The 23,575-nt window shown below is 39.5% G+C and overlaps 1 protein-coding gene across 1 annotated transcript; it reads left to right on the top strand.

Moving 5' to 3' along the window:
• The first annotated feature begins 562 nt into the window (after positions 1 to 562).
• Positions 563 to 18,844, top strand: vps41 (VPS41 subunit of HOPS complex). Its single transcript, XM_083902028.1, has 28 exons — positions 563 to 734; positions 1,180 to 1,218; positions 4,942 to 5,049; positions 6,577 to 6,654; positions 8,747 to 8,821; positions 9,819 to 9,881; positions 10,676 to 10,741; positions 12,420 to 12,539; positions 12,634 to 12,780; positions 12,854 to 12,920; positions 13,318 to 13,415; positions 13,902 to 14,031; positions 14,138 to 14,253; positions 14,334 to 14,452; positions 14,888 to 14,969; positions 15,075 to 15,167; positions 15,261 to 15,388; positions 15,474 to 15,618; positions 15,725 to 15,766; positions 16,533 to 16,583; positions 16,670 to 16,807; positions 16,894 to 16,948; positions 17,039 to 17,179; positions 17,269 to 17,405; positions 18,018 to 18,117; positions 18,209 to 18,253; positions 18,339 to 18,418; positions 18,509 to 18,844. The coding sequence occupies exons 1-28, from the start codon at positions 717 to 719 to the stop codon at positions 18,587 to 18,589; spliced, it is 2,562 nt and encodes an 853-aa protein (XP_083758154.1). The 5' UTR covers positions 563 to 716; the 3' UTR covers positions 18,590 to 18,844.
• The last annotated feature ends 4,731 nt before the right edge of the window (positions 18,845 to 23,575 follow it).

The following is a 23,575-nucleotide window of genomic DNA, read 5'->3' as shown; positions in this document are numbered from 1 at the left end:
TATCACATGTCCTCCTTTAAAGTATAGTGTCCAACACTTTAACGTACTTCTTCCATCACTGCTGCAGCCATTTTAATCACCTGGACTGATTATGGAGGAATTAATAGTATCATGCACCTGTTCAAATTATAATACCCACTTTGTGTAATACATTCTATGTGATTATGTGCATACATTATTTGTGGTTTTGGAGTTAATAGCTGGAGTTAAGGCACAGTTAAATACTTTATTGTGCAAAAAGGTTAGCTTACACCCCAGGGGGATACACACACAGCAGGCTACACACTTGCTAATTTAACTTTAAAGTATAAATAACCGTTAAATAAAACTATAAAACGGTTAAACTGGATATTTATCAGCTTTAATGATGAACCAGTGGAAGGAAATTCAAAATAAAGTGTTCGAAAACGAGTTATTTGCTCTAACCTGCCCTTACCTTCGTACAGTTCGTGTCGTGTCGACTCTATCGTGGAGACTTCAATGCCCACAATGCCTCGCGGTCTCTACTCAGTCATGTGATCCACCCCGTGACAGGCTGCTGGCTGGCAACAAACATCACGTTTTTGCTGTATTGGATGTTTTTTTGTTTTGTTACATGGAGCAAACCTAACTGCGACGTCGCGGATATTTAATGAATCATTTTATTACGATGCAGTGAGACGTCACAACTGTTCCGTGTGGATTTTAACGCTACGTGATATAAAAAAAAAAAAACAATGGCGGAAGTGGAGGAGGTAAGCGCAGCATGCTAATGCTAACTGGCTAAATGTTGACGTTTTGACACCTGACTGTTTCGAAATAAATAAGCACGTCAAAGTGTGATATGTGCCACCTTTGTGTTTGTTCTATCTTCTTCCCTGGCTGTTTAATAGTTTATTTAGAGGGAAATTGAGACATTTTGCGAAGTTATAGCTTAAAATGATGTGATAAATGTATTCTCTACTTTAACAAATATAAAGTATGACCCTTATTTTGATCCTTATTGTGCTACTTCAAATTAAGTTTAAATGCAACAACCCCTACACACATAAGATGATGAATAATCTATCTATCTATCTATCTATCTGTCTGTCTGTCTGTCTGTCTGTCTGTCTGTCTGTCTGTCTATCTGTCTGTCTGTCTGTCTGTCTGTCTGTCGATGTGTTTTTTGAAATAATTTCATTATTTCTCTTCATTCAGGGCAGAAAACCAAGTGAGGAATTCACAGATGAGTCTGAGGTAAGAAACTCTTACGCAATGAATGATCAATTTGTGCTTTATTGCTTTCGTTCTGCCGCAAGAATAAGTTTGAGGGATGTTTGGAGTCAAAGGAGTTAGAGGGGGGGAAGCATTACACCCAGAAATATCACGGCGTTGCACCAGTATGTCAATGTAAAAATGCATCAACAGTAACATATTGTCAATGTCAGAGGGTGTGAATGGTTCAGTCGAGCACGGATGATATTTGAACTTGTATAAGGCTCACTGACATCTGAAAGGACTGTATTACATAGCCGGCTTTTATCAACACAGCTTGATCCCGCAAGGATCTTTGTCAGATTGTGAAAGGTGTCAAACACTCATAAATTACAGATAGCTCTCCAGATCCATCAATATTATGACTGAGTTTTGGCATGTTACAGCACACTGGTGCGTCTGAGAGTCACAAGTAGGGTAAATAAAATATATCTTTACACTTCAGCCTGGCAGGAAGGGGAGTTTGTCTTTGTAGGAAGCAGAGAGTAGAATAAAATATCAGGGACCGGCTGCGGCAGACGATTGCACCTCGCCGAACAAAACCGTTAAGAGCGAGTAAAGAAAATTCCAGGTTTGTAAATAAGAAAAGCTTCTATATCCTGTTTTCTATTTGTGAGCAGTGTGTTCAATACTGTAGGACACAAACAATCACAGAGAGACAAGCACTAGGGGCTTGTGGGATTATGTGTCTCCTCACGGTGGCTGGAAACAGGGGATTATTTACCCAGAATACTGCAGTGAACTGTACTTTTCTTGGTGTCTGCCACAGTGCTGCTGCTGTTTACCTGATTGAGATCTGCCTCACTACCACACATGAAGCCATTAACGGCCTCGGTCACTTAACTCTCCTACTGTCCTAAAACGAGCAGAATGTTCATTTTTCATTTGTGGATCTTGAAAGTGAGAAATATTACCTTCACTTTGCAGTTTGCCCCAAAGAGTTAGCTGTTCAAGAATTAAGTGTTTACTGAATTCTATATATTTTTTTCTTGTCAAATTACATATTTATTATTTCCACTGTACATGCTCAATGCTAACTTAATTTCCAGTCAGAAACACTGGTCATCATCAGAGATTTTATCAATTTAATTTCCAATTCCAGTTACTTTGATATATAACATAGCAGGTGGATTCTCAAGTGGATCAATATTTAGGTTGATAAATTGTTTTGTTTGTTTGTTATTGATTTTTTATTGCAGGTTAACATCCATAATGTTGCATTACTGCCTTCTTTTTCTCGTTCCTTTTGACTTTTCTCCTCTTTCTCAATCCTTTAAACAACGGTTCTTCAATCCTGGTACTGGGGACCCACTACCCTGCATGTTTTAGAAGTTTCCTTGCTCCAAAACACCAGATTCAAATTATCAGGTTTCTGCAGAGCTTGTTGATGAGCTGAACATTTGAATCAGGTGTTTTGGAGCAAGGAAACTTCTAAAACATGCAGGGTTATGGGTCCCAGGACCAGGATTGAAGAACCCTGCTTTAAACTATGTCCAGTATTAAACTGTATGTAATGTTAATGTTATTCTCAGTATTATCCCAGGTCATTGCATGTCGACTGTCAACAGGCAAACAATATGTAAAATGCTCAATCATTTGGTCCAAAAATATCACATAATGTAAACAGAGTGGTCCTGAAGAGCCACTGTCCTGCATAGTTTAGGATGTTTCCCTGCTCCAACACACTTGATTCAAATAAATGGGTCGTTATCAGGCTTTAGCAGAGCTGCCTGATGGGCTGACCATTTCAATCAGGTGTGTTTGAGCAGGGAAACACCTAAAAAAAACATGCAGGACAGTGGCTCACCAGGACCAGGATTTAGAAACCCTGGTGTAGGTCATAGCACGTGATTTACATCATTGCTGTGCCATTAAATGAACCCTTGAATGCAGTGGGTATATCCGTCCACTCAAATGTTTGTCTCTCGTTCATGGCAGGTGATTCAGTATTTTCTCATGAAGGTTAAATGCCCACATTCTCATCCTAAATGGTGTGTTTTTTTGCAGATAAGCAAAGTAAGGCCAGCTCAGTAATTGACAAAAACAAAGGCCAATTTAGAAGAGATGGCAAAAGTTTGAAAATGGATAGTTTCTCTGTCTTGGGGATAAAGTTTGCTTTTGTTGTTTGATACGCCTTTGAAACCCGTGACAGTGCACTCGCATCAGAAATCTCACAAGCAGAATACACAGGAAATAGCCTCGATATGGCGTTGTTGAGTGGGAAAGGATTGTTTTTGAAAATAACATTTTTTTTTCTTTTTTCCACGCTATTGTCCCCCCACCTCTAACCCAGAAGCACATAATGGCAGACAATGTTTTGAGTTGATGCACCCTCTGGGCAGCCACAGACTGTGCAGCATTGGTTATAAACTGAATTATGAGTAATATTCAGGCTGTGACTGGCCACAAATGTTGGCTCCGGCTGGAAACTGTAACAGGGTAGAAAACCTGGAGTTTGTTTTATGAAAAAAACAAACAATTTCTTGTTTTTCCTCTGGGAGTAAATTGTCTTGTGGTGAAAAGATTTAAAAATAAATTGCTTCATGTTGGTTTCCGTGTACAGTGATGGAAATAATTTGTTTTAATGAATATATACACACATTCAAGGCGTATGATGTAGGTTTTGTCTCACTGGTGTTGTACTTTTCCATGGATTTACATGCATTTTTTGTGTGCCTGTGTATTTTATGAGCTGATCTAAATGGATGGAAAGCCAATAATTGGAACATTACACAGCCATTATTTTTGATAGTGTGCTATTTTTCAAGAAAGACATGCACAGTCTCAAATCTGAGCACCAAACACAGTTCAGTGCACTGGAGATTAAGCACATTTTAATCGCATAATGTTATTTTGCATGTATTATATTATATTATATTATATTTCAATTCCAGAAAAAAATAACCTTAATATACTTATATTTGGTTCTTAACTTATTATAACGCATGAATCCCTTGAAAATGGTTTTATTTTTCTCGTGAGATTTAATTAAAGGAACGATGTGGAGTTTTCCTGCAACTGTTTTGTTGTGTGTAATAAACATGTTTAATGCATTTCTGATTTTAGTAATTAGTATTGAACTATTTAAAGTTATGTCTTGGATTAATTAGATGCATGTTTCCAAGCTCTGGTGAAACTCATTGAGAAGATGGGTTGGATAAAGGCAAAAATGTCAATTTAAAGCTGTCGTTTGTACCTTTTTTAAGCATGAACAGTCGTCTGTTGTAGTCCACGTGTTGTCAATGTGTTCACACAATGCTATCTGCTTTTCCACAACAGAAAATAAAATCACCAAAAGTTACAAGTATTGAAATGATGACTTCTTATATCCATTTTTACTAGCTGTGTTAATGTTGTCATTTGGAAGAATAGTGTCTGTCAAAATGCACATTTCTAAAAATGTAAGTATAGGGACCCTCTTGTAAACGTTGCACTCTAGCACCCCCAGTGGTCAACAGCTCACCTTTTAAAAGTTCTATATTGGACAAAAATGAAGTGACCTCCTCTGTCTCAAAGCTCTGGATTTAAATGACTCGAGGTGGACATTTTGTCTCCCGTTTCTGAAAGGTTTTGTCAGGGGATTTCAGAAAACAGTGCGAGCGGTAACCTTTTTGCGAGAGAGGACGCGGTGTTGTCGTAATGAATACCTTTAAGAAAATGATATAGTGAGAGTCTTTGTCTAAGGAGTCTACTTTTTCAACCTAGGAGGAGGACAGCGAGGAGGAGCCCAAGCTGAAGTATGAGAGACTCTCCAATGGGGTGACCGAAATCCTCCAGAAGGACGCAGCCAGCTGTATGACCGTCCATGACAAGGTAGAGGTTACAATCCAAACAGCGGCAAGGGCATTTCAGTTTAAAAGTCCACCAGTGTCAAGAAGAAACTCTTCCTGTAAACATTTTCGAGATGTCCTCTTCAAAGTTGGTTTTCATCCCCTCTGTTGAATCTGTGAAGGCAGGCCATTCTCTTCTCACCTTCCCCTGTTTTTCCTCTCGAGGAGGCACATCAAAAGGCACCGGGCATCATTGTCTTTTCCCTCTTTTTTATTTATTTTTTTTTTATTCCCCACTGTTGAATGTTGGTATTTTTAAGAGAGCCACTCTGAGCGAGATGGTTAATCGTCGTGGCACCGGCAAGCGCACACAGTGCAAAAGTCATACGCGGTTATGTCTCCGCACCTGATGTTTTATTAACCCCTATTGATTTTCATTTATTTATTTTCTTCTTTGAGGATTCAGCCTCCCTCTTTCTTTCTTTTTATATATATATATATATATATATATATAACCTCAAAACAGCAGCAGTGTCACAGTGAGAGACGTTGCTTTGCTGAAATTCTAAATCTGATCTGACTGTCTTTTCTTCCTGGGATTTCTGTGCTTGTGTACCTTCTGTCATCCTCCCCTCTACCTTTGTGGTCACGCCGGCCCCTCCGCTGCCACGCCGCCGCCGCCACCTTCCCGGCACAAACTCCCACATCCTTAAAGCCACCGACAGCACACAGATTGCCTTATGTTGCCTCATATTTTCGGGGGGGCGTCTGAATCGGAATTTCATTTGAACAATTCCATTCTGATAAATCCCTTTAAAAGTCGCTCCGCCTCACAAGGTTGAACCCTTTATTTATTTATTTTTGGTTATTTTATTTGGGGAGATTGCAGGGGCTCTGTCTGACATGCTCAGCTGTGCCTGTAAATATAAGCATTTCATTATAGACTGCACTGAAGCATGGTGGGTTCGCTGCACATTCACATGCTGGTCGAGAGGGGAGGGGGATTAGGAGGAGGGCATGGGGCAGGAGCTGGGGTTTTGGAAGAACACACACTTAATCTAATGCCAAAAGCCCCCGCTTTCTATAATTTTTTTGTCCCAGTGGACACGTGTGTGCGTGCGTGTGCACAGATACACACACACATTTGCACACAGGCACTTCTGCTGGAGCACGAAACACAGAAACCAGTTGCTGTTCAGTAGCAAATAATAGCTACTGTGCTGGGCAGGAAGCTGATTGGGTCGCACAGGAAAGAAGTCAGATGTACAGTGCATTTATTATGTTTAAGCATTTTAATTTGAGGGGGTGGAGGGGAGGAAAAAATGCCATTTCACACTGTCTGCTTTAATAAATAGGGCTTTTCCACCCCCTGCAATTTCACAGTTTTGCCTCCAAGCTCTCCCAATCCCCACTCGGCTCATGTCGCTCCAGCTCCTGCAAATATATATTTTTTTTCATCCTTTTCCACAGCCTTCATCAGCACAAGTTGTGTGTTTTTTTTTAAATTCTTGAATGGGTTTTAAGTGTTACCTCTGGTTTCCTTTGCATTCAATAATGTATTCTTTTTCAGTTTCTTGCCCTAGGCACCCATTTTGGTAAGGTCTTCCTCCTGGACATCCAAGGAAACGTCACTCAGAAGTTTGAAATTGTAAGTACAGTAATGTTTTTTGGGGGTTGAAATTATACACTTTATAGCACACACTACCATTCAAAAGTTTGGGGTCACTTAGAAATGTCCTTCTTTTTGAAGGAAAAGCACTTTTATTCAATAAATATAACATTAAATGAATCAGAAATACACTCAAATATACATTGTTAATGTGGTAAACGAAAACCCTTGTGGAATTATGTTAGCACAGCTGAAAACCGGTTCTTGACTATATTTTCTATTCATTTTGCACTCTTTGGATGAATAAAAGTGTGACTTTTTAATGGGAAACACAACAAAAATTGTATAGGTGACCCCAAACTTTTGAACGGTAGTGTATGTTGTCAAATTGAGGCCTTTTTAATCAGGAAGCGGTTAAATAAATGTAAACGCAAACCTTTCTAAACAATTTTAAATCCACAATATGTGCAAGAGGGCATAATTTGTGGGTTTTACCTAACTTTCTTCTGGCAAATATTGCAGCTGCAATTTGAGTTGAAATATTGCAATATCACCATCAACACATTAACTTTTGTAATGTAATGCATTCATAAGAATGTAAAGATTTAAATAGTCTCTGTTAAGCTCTTTTAAAGTGACACAGACCATAGAACATCGAATAAATTGCAGCAGATTTGACAATTGTGCCACCATTTTACTTTGCCTAAACATTTCTGCTCATTTCATCTGGAGACAGAGACAAAAACGAGACAAAACGACACAAATTCAGCTGATTTGGCTGGAGAAGGTTTACGTCACTGCACCTCCAGCTGTAACATTCCCGCTGAGGACATCGATTCAGGCTCCACTCGCCTAAACAATCGGCTGCCAGTTATCCGTCACTGCCTGAAAGAAACAAGGAAGACATTTCACCGTATATAGACGAGCCACCGCTGAGCCCTGGCTGACGGATTTGTTGTGTAGCAGAAAATGAACTGATCAGAATTCAGTGGAAAGCAGAGAAATGATTTCATATGTCTGCAAAATACTGGGTTTAATGCATAATCTAGTAGAGATACTCTGTGATGAGCCTCAAACTTTTTCTCTTGTCGTTCACACTGAGGTGGTTTGCTGTAAATCAGCCCATCCTTTCAATGGTATGAACTGTAAAAGCATTAGCACTAAAAGAGATCCCCAACCTTCTGGCCATTGATGCGCTGCTCAGTGCATTATCATATATGGGATTATTCGAGTAGCTGATGTTATACAATCCTATCATGCAGCACAAGCACATTTTGGCACTGTTCTAACCCTTGTACCATTCATCCATTGTTTGTTTGCTGGTTGTTTCCATAAAAAGTTAAAATGGTGGATAACTGACAGGGATTTCGCAAGAGTTCTCAAGAGATTACGGATTACTGCCATAAAACACTATAAATTGAGTATAGAAGATGAAGAGATGGGAATCCACAGCCAATGGATTCTCCTTGTATAATGATCACTAATAAATTAAATATAATACTTTATTTTACACAACTTTAAATGTTATCCGGAGGACTTACTGCAGGTCTGTTTCCATACTCGGCAGGTTTGTAAGGATCAGATATATTCAGTCTGGATTTAAAGTGTGCAGTGAACTCTGACGGCTTGAAATCAGCACCAGAAGAAGCTTTTCCTGCCAACATGTTGGTGTAGTCATGTGACATTTGGGGAGCTCCACACATCGGTTAGACCAGGGTTCCTCACCAGTGGTCCTGAGGAGCCGCTGTCCTGCATGTTTTAGATGTTTCCCTGCTCATTCAAATGGTCCGCTTGTTGGAAAGCTTTGCTGAAGCCTTATAACAACCCATTTATTTGAATCAGGTGTGTTGGAGCTGGTAAAATATCGAAAACATGGAGGACAGTGGCACTACAGGACCAGGAGTGAGAAACCGTGAGTTAGACCGTAAATAGGAAAGTTAGTGTGATTGGTAATACCTGAATGAACTGAGTTCAGTCGTCTAACTTTGAATGAGCATTAATTTGTGCGATTATCTTTTGTCTGTACCTTATTTTTTAATGCCTGGAAATGTCAGCTACCAACATCTGGCTGGATCTCACAGACATTTGCCTGCATGTTTAAAAAAGATGCCATGATACTGTGTCTCTGCAGAGTTCAGTGAAGATCAACCAGATCAGTCTGGATGAAAGTGGGGAGCATGTGGGCATCTGCTCTGAGGATGGCAAGGTAAGATCTCTCTCTCTCTCTCTCTCTGCTCATCACTGCTGCTTACTGATCCTTGGTCACGCTGCAAAGAAATACCAATCAGTATTTTTCATCTTTTCATAATTCGTCCCCAGATTCGTATAAAAACTCACCTTATCGGTGTTAAACTTTATGCTAATCACGTGAAACTTGGTGGTGATTTTTTTTTTTTCCCCCGTCTTCCACACTTATTCACGCATTAACCGGGGAGTTTTATCTCCTCCGCATCTACACATAAACCCATATTTTTTTCATGATGCGGGAATTTCTAAAAAGCTTGTACCAATTTTGAAGGATTGCACTCAGATCCGTTGAGCTGTCAGTCAGCCATCAGCCGTGTATGGATACCCCTCTCCATGTTCTCTACCTTGCTGTTATCTTGTCTTTTCTCATCATTACCACCATCCTTCATGGATTTTGCAGTCAAGATATGCTCTCTGATATCACACACACCCCCTCCGCTAAAACACACACACTCGCATCTACACACTGGTGGCAAGAGCAAAGATCCTGTCACACACACAAAAAAAGTGAAGCAGACAATTAAAATCAATGCTGCAGCATTTGTTTGCCATCAACCACTTCACGTGTCTGTTAATCCTTATGAAATCTGACTTAATCCTTAATCACTGTTGCATTGGAGTTTTATATTATTCCTGTACTTAAGAAAAATCTACTTTTTGGGGCCTCGGGTATAGAAAAAGAGGGGGGTGTCGCATTCTCTAATGGTACATTGGAGTTTACTGTGGTCAAGTCCGAGATTAGGACCTCTGTTTCTAAACCCTGCAGGGTTCGAAAGAATCAACTCGTCCACTAATTGGTGACCCAGTGGAGAAGGGGGGAGCCAATCAAAGTTTTTCTCTGACATCAGTTTCCCCCCGCTGGCCTCTGATAGTTGCAGAGGCAGCAATTAAAGGGGAAAATTTTGAGTTATTCACCTGAGCTTGCCGTTTCACTGCCGCCTCGTCTCTTGTTTCAGGTTCAAGTGTTCGGTCTCTATACGAGAGAGGGCTTCCACGAGAACTTTGACTGTCCCATCAAAGTAAGTTTCTCAAAGTGTACGTCTCTGCGTGTGCAGGTTGTACTTGTGTAAAGCTTGAAAGCTTGCTGTAGTACGTAATAGAGCTCCAACTAACGATTATCGATAAACGAGTAATCGATTGGTCCATAAAATGTCTTAAAACGTTAAAAAATGTTTATCAAACCTGTAAATGATGATGTTCTTGAATGTCTTGTTTTGTCCACAAACCAAAATGATTGGAAATTAGAAATCTTGTTTTAATCATGAAAAAGCCTCAAACCGATTAATTGATTATCAAAATAGTTCACGATTAATTGAGTAATCGATTAATAATCGAGTAATTGTTTCAGCTCTAGTGCGTAACATGCTGTCATTTAATTTAGCCTCTCTTTGGGTTTTCGTGGAAAAAAAAAAAGGACGTCACGTCCTTCATCTGAAAACTGGCTCTGTCAAGCAAAACTATCAGACCTAACCGAGGGAGTGTTTGTTTGTTTACACCAGCAGCACAGGGGCAGAGTGTTCGTCAAACTGCTAGACTGTTTTTTTGAGCAGTAGAATTCACTATAGAAACTTTTTCGTCGGCACATCTTCCTGATTTTTTCCTGTCATAATTTACATACATACAACCTTGCTTTACTAGCACGGTATTGGCGTAGCCTCCGTCTGTCTTGACATTAAAAAAGCTATATTGTGATGTGGAGCTGATAGGTGTAAATAGCTTTGTATGTACTCATTTGACAATGGTTTGTTGTTTTTTATTTAAATTTGTGGCACTTTAATTTTCTCCTCATCTGGTCTATTTTTTTTTTCTACAGGTGGTTGCACTACACCCTCAGTTCACCAGATCAAACTACAAGCAGTTTGTTACCGGGGGCAACAAGGTACGTTATAAGGAGCACTTTCTGCCAGAGTGTACAATGCAGCTCAGTTTTTCTACCATTTCCTGCCCCAATAATTCATCGTGATTGTGTTCAGGTGAAGCCAAATCCTGCAAACCTCCTTACTTTGGCTCAGCTTTTGGCAGAACGCAGGCCTTTGTCTGTCGTGAAAAGACTCTTACTTTTCCTCGTCTCGTTGCTGTAGTGCTCTCGGGAGAGCTGCCTATTTTCATAAAGTGCTGCTCGCTCAACAGTGTTTGAAAGGCAATGCCTCACAAGCACAGAAAAAATAGATGTCATTATCAAGGGGGTACATAGACTTAAGGTTTCCAGGGCGCGCACAGTGATCTCTTTCCCTGAAAGTTGTCTCCGGTAAGGGGAAATTTCGACATTAGATCTGTCTTTTTCCCTTTGGAAGTAAAAACCAAACTGCCACATGCCAATTACGCTATATAAAGTGCTGCGATGTCGCGTCATTGCACAGCCGCACATAAATAAAGTATACTGACATTTATACAACAGAGGGGAGGCAAAACAACTTTTTTATTGAAACCCCATTGTTAGTGTTACTTTGCCATTTTCTTTCAATTGGCACTGATTTCTCTCCGTTCCAAGTTGTGAAGGCCTCCACAAGGTTCCTGTGATGAAAATCAATAAGCCTCGACTGGAGCCACATCCTGTCAAAGGAAATTCAATTTTGTCTCCACAGTTCTTTTGTCATATCATCTCTTTGTAGAGCAAACTGTTTAATAACATAGCCCACTGATGAATTAAAGACTATACAGAATATTTGGCCTTCTTTGTGATATTAGGTACTTTTATTTTATTATATTATTTTTTTATCATAAGGACAATGCAGGGAAAGTCTTGTGCAGCATTTACAGCATATTGAAGTATTCATTTCCTGTCTCAGGCAATCGCTTGCTTTGTTTTAACAAAGTAATTTAGTAATGTTTCTTTCTAAGAGTGGCCTTGCTGATACAAAACTCTCATTTTATGTCTGACAAAGTAATGGAATTAGGAGATTTTACAAGATTCCAATTAGTTAAACTCGTATAATTTGTATGTAATGCTCAAGAATGACTTGAATAAACATAGAAATATAGACAGGGTCTTGTTATTGTTGAAGGGTAAGGGACATTCACTTGAAATACTTGACATTGTGGCCTTTTTTCATATTTAATGCATGTATTCTGCATTTTACACTTGTATTATACATTACATGAAAACATTTTCTGTGTTTGAATATATCCATATGTTACACCACCTACAGTGGCCACGGTAAATGGTGTGTATCCTAAAGTGTCCGTAACTATTAAGGATTAAAACGAGCAGGATGTATGTAATCATTCATGACGTCAACCATGTGAATCGCTGGAATGGCGCGAAGCCCGGCGTGACGCTGTCTCACTCAGGTGGAGGCTAATGAGCAATCCGTCTTCATTGTCTTTGCATGGGAATTCTGCGAAGTGAAAAGTGAAAGTGAGATATGCATATGAGAATTAAAGTTGCCTTTTACTTCATTATTTGCACAAAAAAAAAGTTAAACCTGTAATTCTGCTCTTCCTCCTCCTGTGTCATATGCTGTTCATCTACTGCCCTCTGTTGGTGGTGCAGAACAACAACACTCACTGAAACAATGTTGTGTGTTAACTATTGTTCTGATTTCTTCCCTGTGCAGCTCCTCCTGTATGAAAGGAACTGGCTGAATCGCTGGAAGATGTCTGTTCTGCACGAAGGCGAGGGCTCCATCACTAACGTCCAGTGGCGAGCTAACCTCATCGCCTGGGCAAACAACGTGGTGAGTGTCGTCTGTGACACGGTCTGATAAAGTTCTACATTGAATCTGGAGAATCCTAACGTCGTGTGTGTGTGTGTGTATGGGTGTCCGTCAGGGAGTAAAAATCTATGACATCACCACCAAGCAGCGAATCACCAACGTCCTGCGGGATAATGTCAGTCTGAGGCCTGACATGTACCCGTGCAGCCTGTGCTGGAAGGACAACACCACTCTCATTGTCGGCTGGGGAACTTCCATTAAGGTTCGAGCTGTTTTTAACTCACAGACTCGAGCTGCTGCGGATTTTGAGTGTGATTTTCTTAATTTCTCCTCAGATTTGTGCCGTGAAAGAGCGAAATCCTACAGAGATGAGAGATCTGCCCAGTCGCTATGTGGAGATAGGTATAAACCTTTCGCTGGATATCCTAATAAACTCCATACAATGGTAGAACAAACCAGAAATAGTTGCAATATCAAGTAAAGAAAAGCAAAAAGGATCATATAATCCTTCAAAAGTGAAATAAATAAATGGTCAGCATGCAAAAATGTGAAGTCAACACAAATAAAACTGAAAACATACAATGTGAAGAGCATGTAATATGGATATTTACAACACAGACTCAGTAGATGCGGTGTAAAAGATACATATTGCACTGACGTATGCGTTGTATAGTTACAGTATATGGATGAACATGAGAAATAACTCATAAATATCATGACACATGCTTTATAAATGAATTAAATCCACTGTAGGGAGATTAAATATCAATAACACGTCTATGATTTCTCTTTAAAACAGTGTCTGCCTTTGAGATGGAGTTTTTCATCAGTGGCCTGGCGCCACTGGCAGATCAGCTGGTCACCCTTTTCTTTGTGAAGGAGAATTCTGATCAGATGGTAATGCACTTATTCACTCGGTGGCCATTTTATTAAGTACACCTGTATTGATGAGTCCTGCCATGAAATCAGCCTTTTAAAAAGCTCATATAATCCATATTTGATGTCACTGTTAGTCTGCAGCTCACTATTATTGTCATAATTAATTAATCTGTTCATTATTTTGTCAAATAATTAGCTCTTTGGTCCAGAAAATGTTGAAAAATGCTGATCGGTGTTTCCCAAACCTTAAAATGTTGATGTTTTTAAATATCTTGTTTTGTCCACACACTTCTTTCTTCACTTTTAATGATTTCTTTGTTCTATAGAACAAAAAAATCTAATTTAAAAACCGGACCTTCATAAACTTAATATCTTTATTTAAAATGTTTTTATCTCTAAACATCACTATCTTTGACTTTTATGCCAAAGGTTAAAGTTTAATTATCATCTAAAACTGCAAAATGTGATAAAATTGTGATAAAAAAGTGTGTAATACTATTGCAGGACGAGGAGTTCCGCGCTCGGCCTCGTCTCGACATCATCCAGCCTCTCCCCGAGACCTGCGAGGAAATCTCGTCCGACGCGCTGACCGTGCGCAACTTCCAAAACAATGAGTGCAGAGACTATCGCCTGGGTGAGACCATTAAAAAAAACGACCAGAGAGAAATGTCACGTAGCCTTTCGCTGCCCTCTGATTTCATTAAGCATCGACAATCAAATAAATGTATTTTTATTAACAGAGCATTCAGAGGGAGAGTCGCTCTTCTACATCATCAGTCCCAAAGACATCGTCGTGGCCAAGGAGCGCGACCAGGACGACCACATCGATTGGCTGCTCGAGAAGAAGAAATATGAGGTTTGTGCTTTTTTTTTTCTTTTTTTTTAAACAGAGGATTATGTCGATTATGTCAAATATTAATTCTGCGTCGGATACAGGAGGCACTGATGGCGGCTGAGATCAGCTTCAAGAACATAAAGAGACACGACGTTCAGAAAATCGGGATGTCCTACATCAATCATTTAGTGGAGAAAGGAGACTACGACAGCGCGGCGAGGTGTGTTCACTGTGTTTGCTGTGTTTACTGTGCTGCTCTGATGGTCTTTTCGTTGTTAATATTTAATAAGTTGCAGAGTGTTAGTGATTTGCAAAACAAGGAGAGGCTATTTGAATTCCTTTTTGCACCAGCTATGTATTTGAAATGCTATTTTCAGATCATAAAAACAATATTTCATTCATATAATTTAAATGTGAACTTGTACATCTTCTTAAATTTAGGCTGATGGAGTTTGTTTGGGCCCTTTGTACAGCCGCCATTTTGACAAAAAATCTGTGTCAAAATGGCCGCTGTACATTTTATAAGTCATAAATCTAAATATCCTAAGTCTTGTGAACTTGTGATTTTGCTTGACCATTTTGTTTTAAGTTTCCATTCCTGATTAATTACAGTAAGAATCGTGTTTTCTGCTAACAAGAGGTTTTGTTGATGCAGGAAGTGTCAGAAGGTGCTGGGGAAAAACATGGAACTATGGGAAAATGAAGTGTACAGGTTCAAAACCATCGGACAACTCAAGGTCTGTACTCAATGTTCCTTAAACAAACTTGATTGTGATATTTAATACAATAAAGAATTGTAAATTCAGTCTCTAATTAAGTGTTGTCCTTACGTCTGACTGCAGGCCATCAGTCAGTATTTACCCAGAGGAGATCTGCGTCTCAGACCGGCCATCTATGAGATGATCTTGCACGAGTTCCTCAGAACTGATTACGAGGTACTGTACTCACGACGTACCCCGGTCAGTGTCCGCTGATGAGTTGTTAAATGTGAGCCCCGACTCACTTTCTTTCTCTTCCGTCCATTGAAGGGTTTTGCCACACTGATCAGAGAGTGGCCCGGAGAGCTTTACAACAACATGGCCATCGTTCAGGCCGTCAACGATCACCTGAAGAGGGATCCCACCAACAGCACGCTGCTCACCACGCTGGCTGAACTGTGAGTCGTTGTAAATGCAAACCGCATTTATTGAAGGAAATGCAAAGTTTTTGTCTTGATTTGAAAACAAGTGCTGTTTCTGCAGGTACACGTACGACCAGCGCTACGACAGAGCCTTAGAAATCTACCTGAAGCTCAGGCACAAAGACGTTTACCAGCTCATCCACAAACACAACCTTTTCTCGTCCATAGAGGACAAGATCGTACTTCTCATGGATTTTGATAAAGAGGTAAAAGACACAAGCTGTGGTGGTGTTGTTTTTTTTTTTATTCATTTTATTTTATTTATTGTTTACATTTTTTAATCCATGAACTTCTTTCTTTTTTTTTTGCTAGAAAGCTGTCGACATGCTCCTCGACAATGAAGACAAGATTTCAGTAAGTGACCTTTGGACTCGTCGAGCCTCTTTTTAAGTTATATTTGTTAGATAATGACATTTAAAAGGCAACACATGAAAAACACACAACAATCTGCAAATAGATGCCTGTTCATAAACAAAAAAAAGTTACTTTCATATTCATTCAGTACATATATTCTTTTGATACAAAGAAGGTTATAATAGAATATGAAGGGGTTATAGAAAGTCAAACAAGTACACTACCGTTCAAAAGTTTGGGGTCACTTACTGTCATTATTTTTGAAGGAAAATCATTAAATGGACCAGAAATACACTCTATACATAAACGACTATTTTAGCTGCAAAGGTCTGATTTTTAATGGAATATGTACATAGGTGTATCGAGGCCCATTTCCAGTGTTCTAATAGTACACTGTGTTTGCTAATCGCGTTAGAAGGCTATTGGATGATTAGAAAACCCTTGTCCAATGATGGTAGCACAGCTGAAAACTGTTTTTCTGGTTCTTTGACGAAAGGGCAAAATTATTGTTTTGAATAAAAATCACTATTTTATAGTCTTGCCAATTTTCTATTCACTTTGCAACTCTTTTGATGAATACAAGTGTGAGTTTTAATTGAAAACACAAAAAAAATGGATAGGTGACCCCAAACCTTTGAACGGTAGTGTAAGTTTCCATGAGTGGCATATGCTACTGTATCAGCTTGGACATGTGATGCACCCATCAATTCTTAAAGAAAAGACATCATGAGATGTTGTCTGCGTGTGTCTTTTTTTCTGCTAACAGACGGACAGAGTGGTCGAAGAACTCGCAGACAGACCTGAGCTCCTACATGTGGTGAGTCCAGATACATGTGTCACTTCAGCTGTCTTTTTTAAATTAGTATCTGATCACACCTTGTTTTTTTAATGATCTCTCTGCAGTATCTGCATAAATTATTCAAGCGGGACCACCACAAAGGCCAGAAGTACCACGAGAGGCAGATCGGCCTGTATGCCGAGTACGACCGACCAAATCTCTTACCTTTCCTGAGAGACAGCACGCACTGCCCGCTGGAAAAGGTGCGTTTCTCGTCACGTGTGACGTCTCACTGCACATCCAAACGCCCAGAACCCACAACACATGAGTTATGTTGTCTCCCAAACAGGCTCTTGAGATTTGTCAGCAGAGGAACTTTGTAGAGGAAACCGTCTTCCTGCTCAGTAAGTTTTCATTGATGTCTGTTTCCCTCCTCTACGTGTTGTATGAAATGCTGCTTTTAACGGCAAAGTAATGGAGCTTGTTGCTTCCAGGCAGGATGGGGAACTGCAGACGAGCTCTGCAGATGATCATGGAGGAGCTGGTGGACGTGGACAAAGCCATAGACTTTGCAAAAGAGCAGGATGATGCAGAACTGTGGGAGGATCTCATCTCCTACTCTATTGACAAACCCCGTATGATGCATTTTTCTATTGTCTCAGTTATTCTAATCCTCATCTTGTTTTTGATTCTCTCTTTATTTGTCATTCTGTTGTCTCCCCAGCTTTCATTACTGGTCTCCTTAATAACATTGGCACTCACGTGGATCCCATCCTGCTCATCCATCGCATTAAGGAAGGCATGGAGATCCCAAACCTCAGAGATTCACTCGTAAAAATCCTTCAGGACTACAATCTACAGGTTAGACATCACTTTTGTTTAGTTTGTGTATGATGGATAAATATTACTCACAGTCATTGGTATTGTGAATGGAGATTATATGACAATAGAGCTGTTTTTTTCCCTGTTTTCATTCCAATTTTTAGACAAGAGAACACAAGTCTCTTATTCCCAGTTTGGTCGGAGATGTAAAAACAGCAGCAATAAATAATCTGCATCGACAATAGTCTAATAAATGGAGTAGCGGGATCTATTTTATTAAATTGCCTCTGATTAAATGGCAGTATAAGTTTAAATGTTCTTAATTTGGCAGAAATGGAATATTAAATAACTATACTTAATATCTTTGTATATTTCGTATGAATTGTTCATGAGCCAAGAATGAGTCTTTTATATTTATAACAGGAGCTGAGTCATCTCATGGAAGCATCCATTTTGAACCACTATGTTTATACAACTACACAAATTCACCAATAAATATTGCTAAATCTTACACACTGTACCCTTTAATACATTAAAATGTAATTAAAACTTCAATCATTTAAATAAAAAGTTAATTCTTTATGTTATTTTTGCCCATGTGTACATGGATGAAATTGAACAAGAGGCGTCTGTCAAACTTTTTTTTTGTAGATCATGTTGAGAGAAGGTTGTAAGAAGATCCTGGTGGCCGACTCTCTCTCCCTGCTACAGAAAATGCACCGGACACAGATGAGAGGAGTCCGAGTCGATGGTGGGTGCATGTTTTTTTTTTTACACAGATGTAACAGAGATTAAATGATTTAAAACCGATCTAAACTCTTGTTGCTGGCTTGTCTTTCCAGATGAGAACATTTGTGAGTCGTGTCATGCGACAATATTACCATCAGGTATGTCACTGGGGCTGAATCCACAAATTTTTTTATGTTTTACATGTGTTTAGCTGCTATAATTGTCTTGTTTTATCCGTTGCAGACATGGCCAAACTCTTCAATGTGGTGGTTTTCCACTGCAGACACATGTTTCACAAAGAATGTTTACCATCCCCAGGGACGGTAAGTGTCGCGTTATTACATTATTTTATTTATCTTACTGTTGAGTTGATCGGGTGTTGCTGCTGTAACTTTTCCTTTACGTCGTTTCAGATTCATGGAGTCCAGTTTTGTAACATCTGCAGTGCGAAGAAACGAGGGCCAGGAAGTGGAATACTAGAAATGAAAAAGTAATAAGGATTTATGCACTCGCAATGTATTTATTGACACTTTAATCTCGCTTCCCCATCTACTGTCTGTGCACTGATCAATAAATATCGCTTTCCCTCAGTCGCTGAAGTGTGTACACTTACAAAAATGCAAAAACTTTTATTTTGGATTGTCTCTGTATATTTAAGTCTAACAACTCCAAAGTATTGTACTTGTTGTGTTTGCCGCTAATGTGATTTGGTGATGAAACGTCTGCAGCATCTGAAAAATAAAATCACATCAACACAGTTTCTGTTTGTGTCTGATAAATATTTATATTTATATCTCGCACTGTAACTCAGTTTTAGTTAGTCCTGACACACTGGGATGTGAGAAGAATTTATTTTCAGGTCTTTGTGCTGGGAAATGTACTGAAGTTTCTAGTCAGAAGTGTGCGACATATACAGATTACAGACAAATAGATTTACTAAGTAAGGGATAAACATTTAAGTATACTGTATAATATGACTTAAATTACAGAGTTTGTCTACATTATTTAAAAATAGATAAATGCTGGGACGATTGGGATGTAAATGGGTTAGGTTAAAATAATTCAGCCAAGCTTTCCTTCCATTTTCTACAGTTAAAATTCTATTTATTTATTTTTGTGCTACATGACACAAAAATAGCAATTGTATTATTTATTCTTCTACAACAATTGCATTTATTTTGGGTCTAACACATAAGAAAAATACAGTAAGTTATTAAAATAATCTTGAAAGAAACTCACAAAAAAAGTCATATTTTGACTCATAAACAGTTGGTACCCTTTTATCACCTTGTGTACTGTGTTTCGGATTAATTAACGTCATAAAAAGAAGTAAATAGTTCCAAAATCAAAACTAAAATGTTGATTTTGAGTGTAGCCGGAGGGGCTTCTACGTCACATCCGCCCTTTCCCTCCGGAAGTACAGTTAATTTTTATTCACTGGGAGAGAAAAAAAAGAAAAGAACAGCTGTTGTTGGAAAAGAAAACATCAAAAGTGAGTTTTGTTGACGCGTGTCGTGTCTTTGGCTCGTCGCTAATGTTAGTGCGGCGAGCGGTGCTGTGTAAACTGTGAGCCCGCTCTCTGTGGCTGCTCTTTCGGGGGACTTGAACAGCGAGTCCCGTTTCGCTCATTTGTTGCGAGTTGGCTGCTGCTGCTGCTAACGTTAGCTCCCCCTCACTGTAGACTCTTAGCTAGCAAACTAGCCACTCTTAGCTAGTTATAATCGCGCATTTATTTATCAGTGTCTGTGCAGCTCCTGCTAATAACAATCTGTGTCTGCAGCCGAACCAACAACGCGATGCTTTTTACACATGGCGGAGAAGTGAGTGGATGTGGATGGTACATTGTGTGACTCGTTAGCCTCCTTGTTAAACTACGATTTATCAGTGTTTATATTAGCCTGCCCTGGAGCTCGCAGGAAGACCAGGTGACAGTAAATGCACTTGGACCGTGATTATATGTCTTAATAATGTAAAGCAAGTTTACTTTTTGAACATGGGAACGTATTTGGCATTACTATGAGGAATGTTGTCTCTATTGCACCGCTGCATCACATGTTATTACTCCTTTTTGTAGAAGTAGAGAAACAGATATGTTATCCCTCATCACTTTTGATGGAAGAATTATTCAAAAATCAAGCTTAAATGCAGTTGGGTAATAATTATATGTCGACATTGACATTTCTATGAGGCATTTTGTCTCTGTTGCAGGGTTTCATCACATTGGTAGAAGAAAATTAGAAACAGAAATTGGAATCCTAATCAGTTTTGATGGAAGAGTAATGCCATGATCAGGTCTGCTATTCTAGATTAATTATGTTAGAAATCAGCCAAATTGCAACCATCACATTTAGAACACATTTGGGCAATAATTATATGTCATAATAATCATACGAAGCAAGTTTACGTTTTGATCATGTGAGCAGATTTGGCATTTCTATGAGGTGTTTAGTCTCTATTGCACGATTCCATCACGTTTTAGTCTTCTTTTTGGTAGAAGGAGAAATTTGAATAAAAGGAAACAAGTCTATTTTTCTTGCTCAATTTCTACCAAATTGTAACTGCATGTGGGTAATAATTATACATAACTGTTTAATATAAGTTTACTTTTTTACTAGGGATGGGATGCTTCCACTTTGTGATCGATACCCATACCACAAACTCAAGTACTGATTAGTCCAATACAGGCATTTTAGACCATTTATAAACTATGAAGCTGTTAACAACACATTTGTGCTGAGTTATTTCAAAGATGGTATTCTCCCAAATGTGTAACAAATACTGCTCTCTCAAAAAGAAGAAATAAACAGCCCAAACATGACTTGCAAAATGCTTTTGCTGATTTTTATATACATTTTTACGGTCTGTGCATAGTGAAACATGCAGGATTTTTAATGGACTAATACAGATTCGCATTTCTATTTTAACATGAGAGCAGATGTGGCATTTAAGGACTGTCTTTATGGTAGTATGGTTTAATCTCACTGTTTTTCTTCACCATGCTATAGAGATGTCACTACATTAGACTATGTAAATGTATATAAACAAAAGTCATACATCATAATAATGTAACCATAAGTTGATTTTTTTTGAACATGGGAGCATTTGTGGCATTTCTGTGAGGTGTGTTGGGTTTTTTTTTTTTTCATCACGTTGTATTACTCCACCAGGTAGAAGAAAAACAGAACTGTGAAACCTTGTCAGTTTTGTGGAAGGGATTAGCTTTGTTTTTCTGACCTCATTATCTGTGTTGTAATTTCTTTTTATCTTACGTTTTCTGACAGAATGCCGGCCCCAAAAAGAGCACCATCTCCACTTGAGTCGCAGCCCAAGATAAGGAAGTTGGATGAGGATGGGGAGGCTCTGCCATCCAAAACCGCACCAGCCACCATAAATAGTTCCCTTAAAACGGGACATGCACAAGAAAAGTCAGCAGCCCCCCGGACCAAGAAAAAACTTTCTACATCAGAGGACGAGGGAAATAAATCACCAAATCAGAGTTCTACAACAAGGGATTCCAGCAGAACTGTTTCTGACCCGCCTGTCAAAAAAGCCAAGCTCCTGAATGCCACAAGTGCCTCCTGCGAAGAAGCTCCCTCACAGAATGCGAACTCCAAAGCCTCCCTTAAACGAACAGCCTCCACAGAGTCCGACGGGGAGATAAGTAGTGATGATGGCAAGACTGACGTCTTCAGAGAGACGGATGATGGCAACAAGGCCCGTTGCGTTAGACAGTATTCAAACAAAGTTAGAGCAAAGCGAAAGGCTGAGGATACAGGCCAAGAGTTGACAGCTGCACCCACAGACCTTATACAGCAGGACCATGATTATGGCAGATTGTCAGATTCTTCAAGTATTCAAGACAAGGGTGAGAATCATCAGAAATTGGAATCTGTACCGTCAGCTACCGAGACACAAGGAAACTCTGATATAGCAGCAAATGCCAATTCAAAGGAAACTACATGCTCTGTATCAGGTACTTCTGAGGATATTATGAAATGTGTGGTTGGAGAAAATGAGGATGAGGATTTTAAAAATGTGGAAATCCAAAAGTTCACAGATAATGCACCTTTATCATCACCTACAGAAATATTAGACTGTGTCACTGCAAATTCACCGTGCATCACATCTGGGGCAAAGGATGGGGAAAAGGATGTAGATGATAAACCACTTGCACTGTCAGCAGAAACACAACTTTCTGTCACTGGAGATATTAATCCAAGCTCTATTGGTGAAGATACAGGCTCTGCGTGCAGACAGGAGAATCAAACAGATGTGAGCTGTGAAACTGAAACAAAGAAGGATGGTGAACATGGAATGGCGGGAGAACATGAAGCAGCCAGTATCTCAACAGAGGTCAAAGATGGAGGTGTGGAGGAGGAAACGGTATCAAACAAACCAAATGAGAATCTGGAGAGTCAAACAGATCTCAGTGTCAAAATTCAAGTCACTCTCAAGGAGGAATCGATATCTGCACACCTGCTTGACCACGTGCCAGATGAAATGACCAACTCAAACAAAGAAGCAAGAAAGCCCGAAGACAAACTTGAAGAAAGTGAAAGAGATGAAGCTGAATTGCAGTCGTCTCAATCTCTCACCAGTCCCGGGTCCTTTATCGAGGGACAGATGAGTCATGATGCAACAGACAAAGTAAACGACAGCTATACTGAGACAGTGCTGACTGATTGTGAGGAGGTTCATGAGCAGCAACAAAAGGAAGAGGTCACTGATGGCATTACAGTCACAGAGGGACAAACACACACAGACATGGAGATGAAAATAACATCAGAGGAAATGTCTGACTCAACACCTGGAGTGGCTTCACAAAACCTGGAGAACCACACAGGCAATGACCAAGCTACAGAAATACTCACTGAAGTTCAAGAAAATCTGACAATTGAGAAGTCTACACGTATGGAAAAAGAGAAGGAAATTAACTTGGAGAGTGCCACTGCACCACGTAGTGAAACCAGAGTAGAAATATATTCTACACTGACATCAGAGCGAGACATTTCTTATCCAGCTTCTACAGTAGGAGCTCATAGTCTGAAAAGCCAAGTGGTTTGTAAATCCATTCCACAAATATCTCCTGAATTTTTTAAAGATTGTGTGGTTATGGAAATGCAGACAACCTCGACATCAGATATTTGTCATCCCATCACTAAAGGGGAAATGCAAAACCAAGACGAAATCACGAAAGACATTTCTCCAGAGGTTCATCAAGATATAGCAACTCAAAGTCCTGAAGAAATGGAAGCTCTAAATGCCAAGAGCAGGGAATCTGCATGTACAGCTGAGAGTGAAACCAAAATGGAGATGCCGTCTATAACAACAACATCAGAAGTCTCTAATCCAGCATCTACTCTGGAAGTCAAAGTGCAGAGCCCAGAAGTGAGTGAATCCCCCACAGAAGAGTCTGATAAAACACATGCACATTCAGTTGTAAACAGTCAGAGCACTGAAAGTGTAAATGCTGTAGATGC

This window comes from Microchirus variegatus, assembly GCF_963457635.1.
Source record: "Microchirus variegatus genome assembly, chromosome: 15".
In the NCBI taxonomy this organism is placed as follows: domain Eukaryota; kingdom Metazoa; phylum Chordata; class Actinopteri; order Pleuronectiformes; family Soleidae; genus Microchirus; species Microchirus variegatus.
Note: the sequence above shows the minus strand (reverse complement) of the source record. Positions and strands in the feature narration are given on the sequence as shown.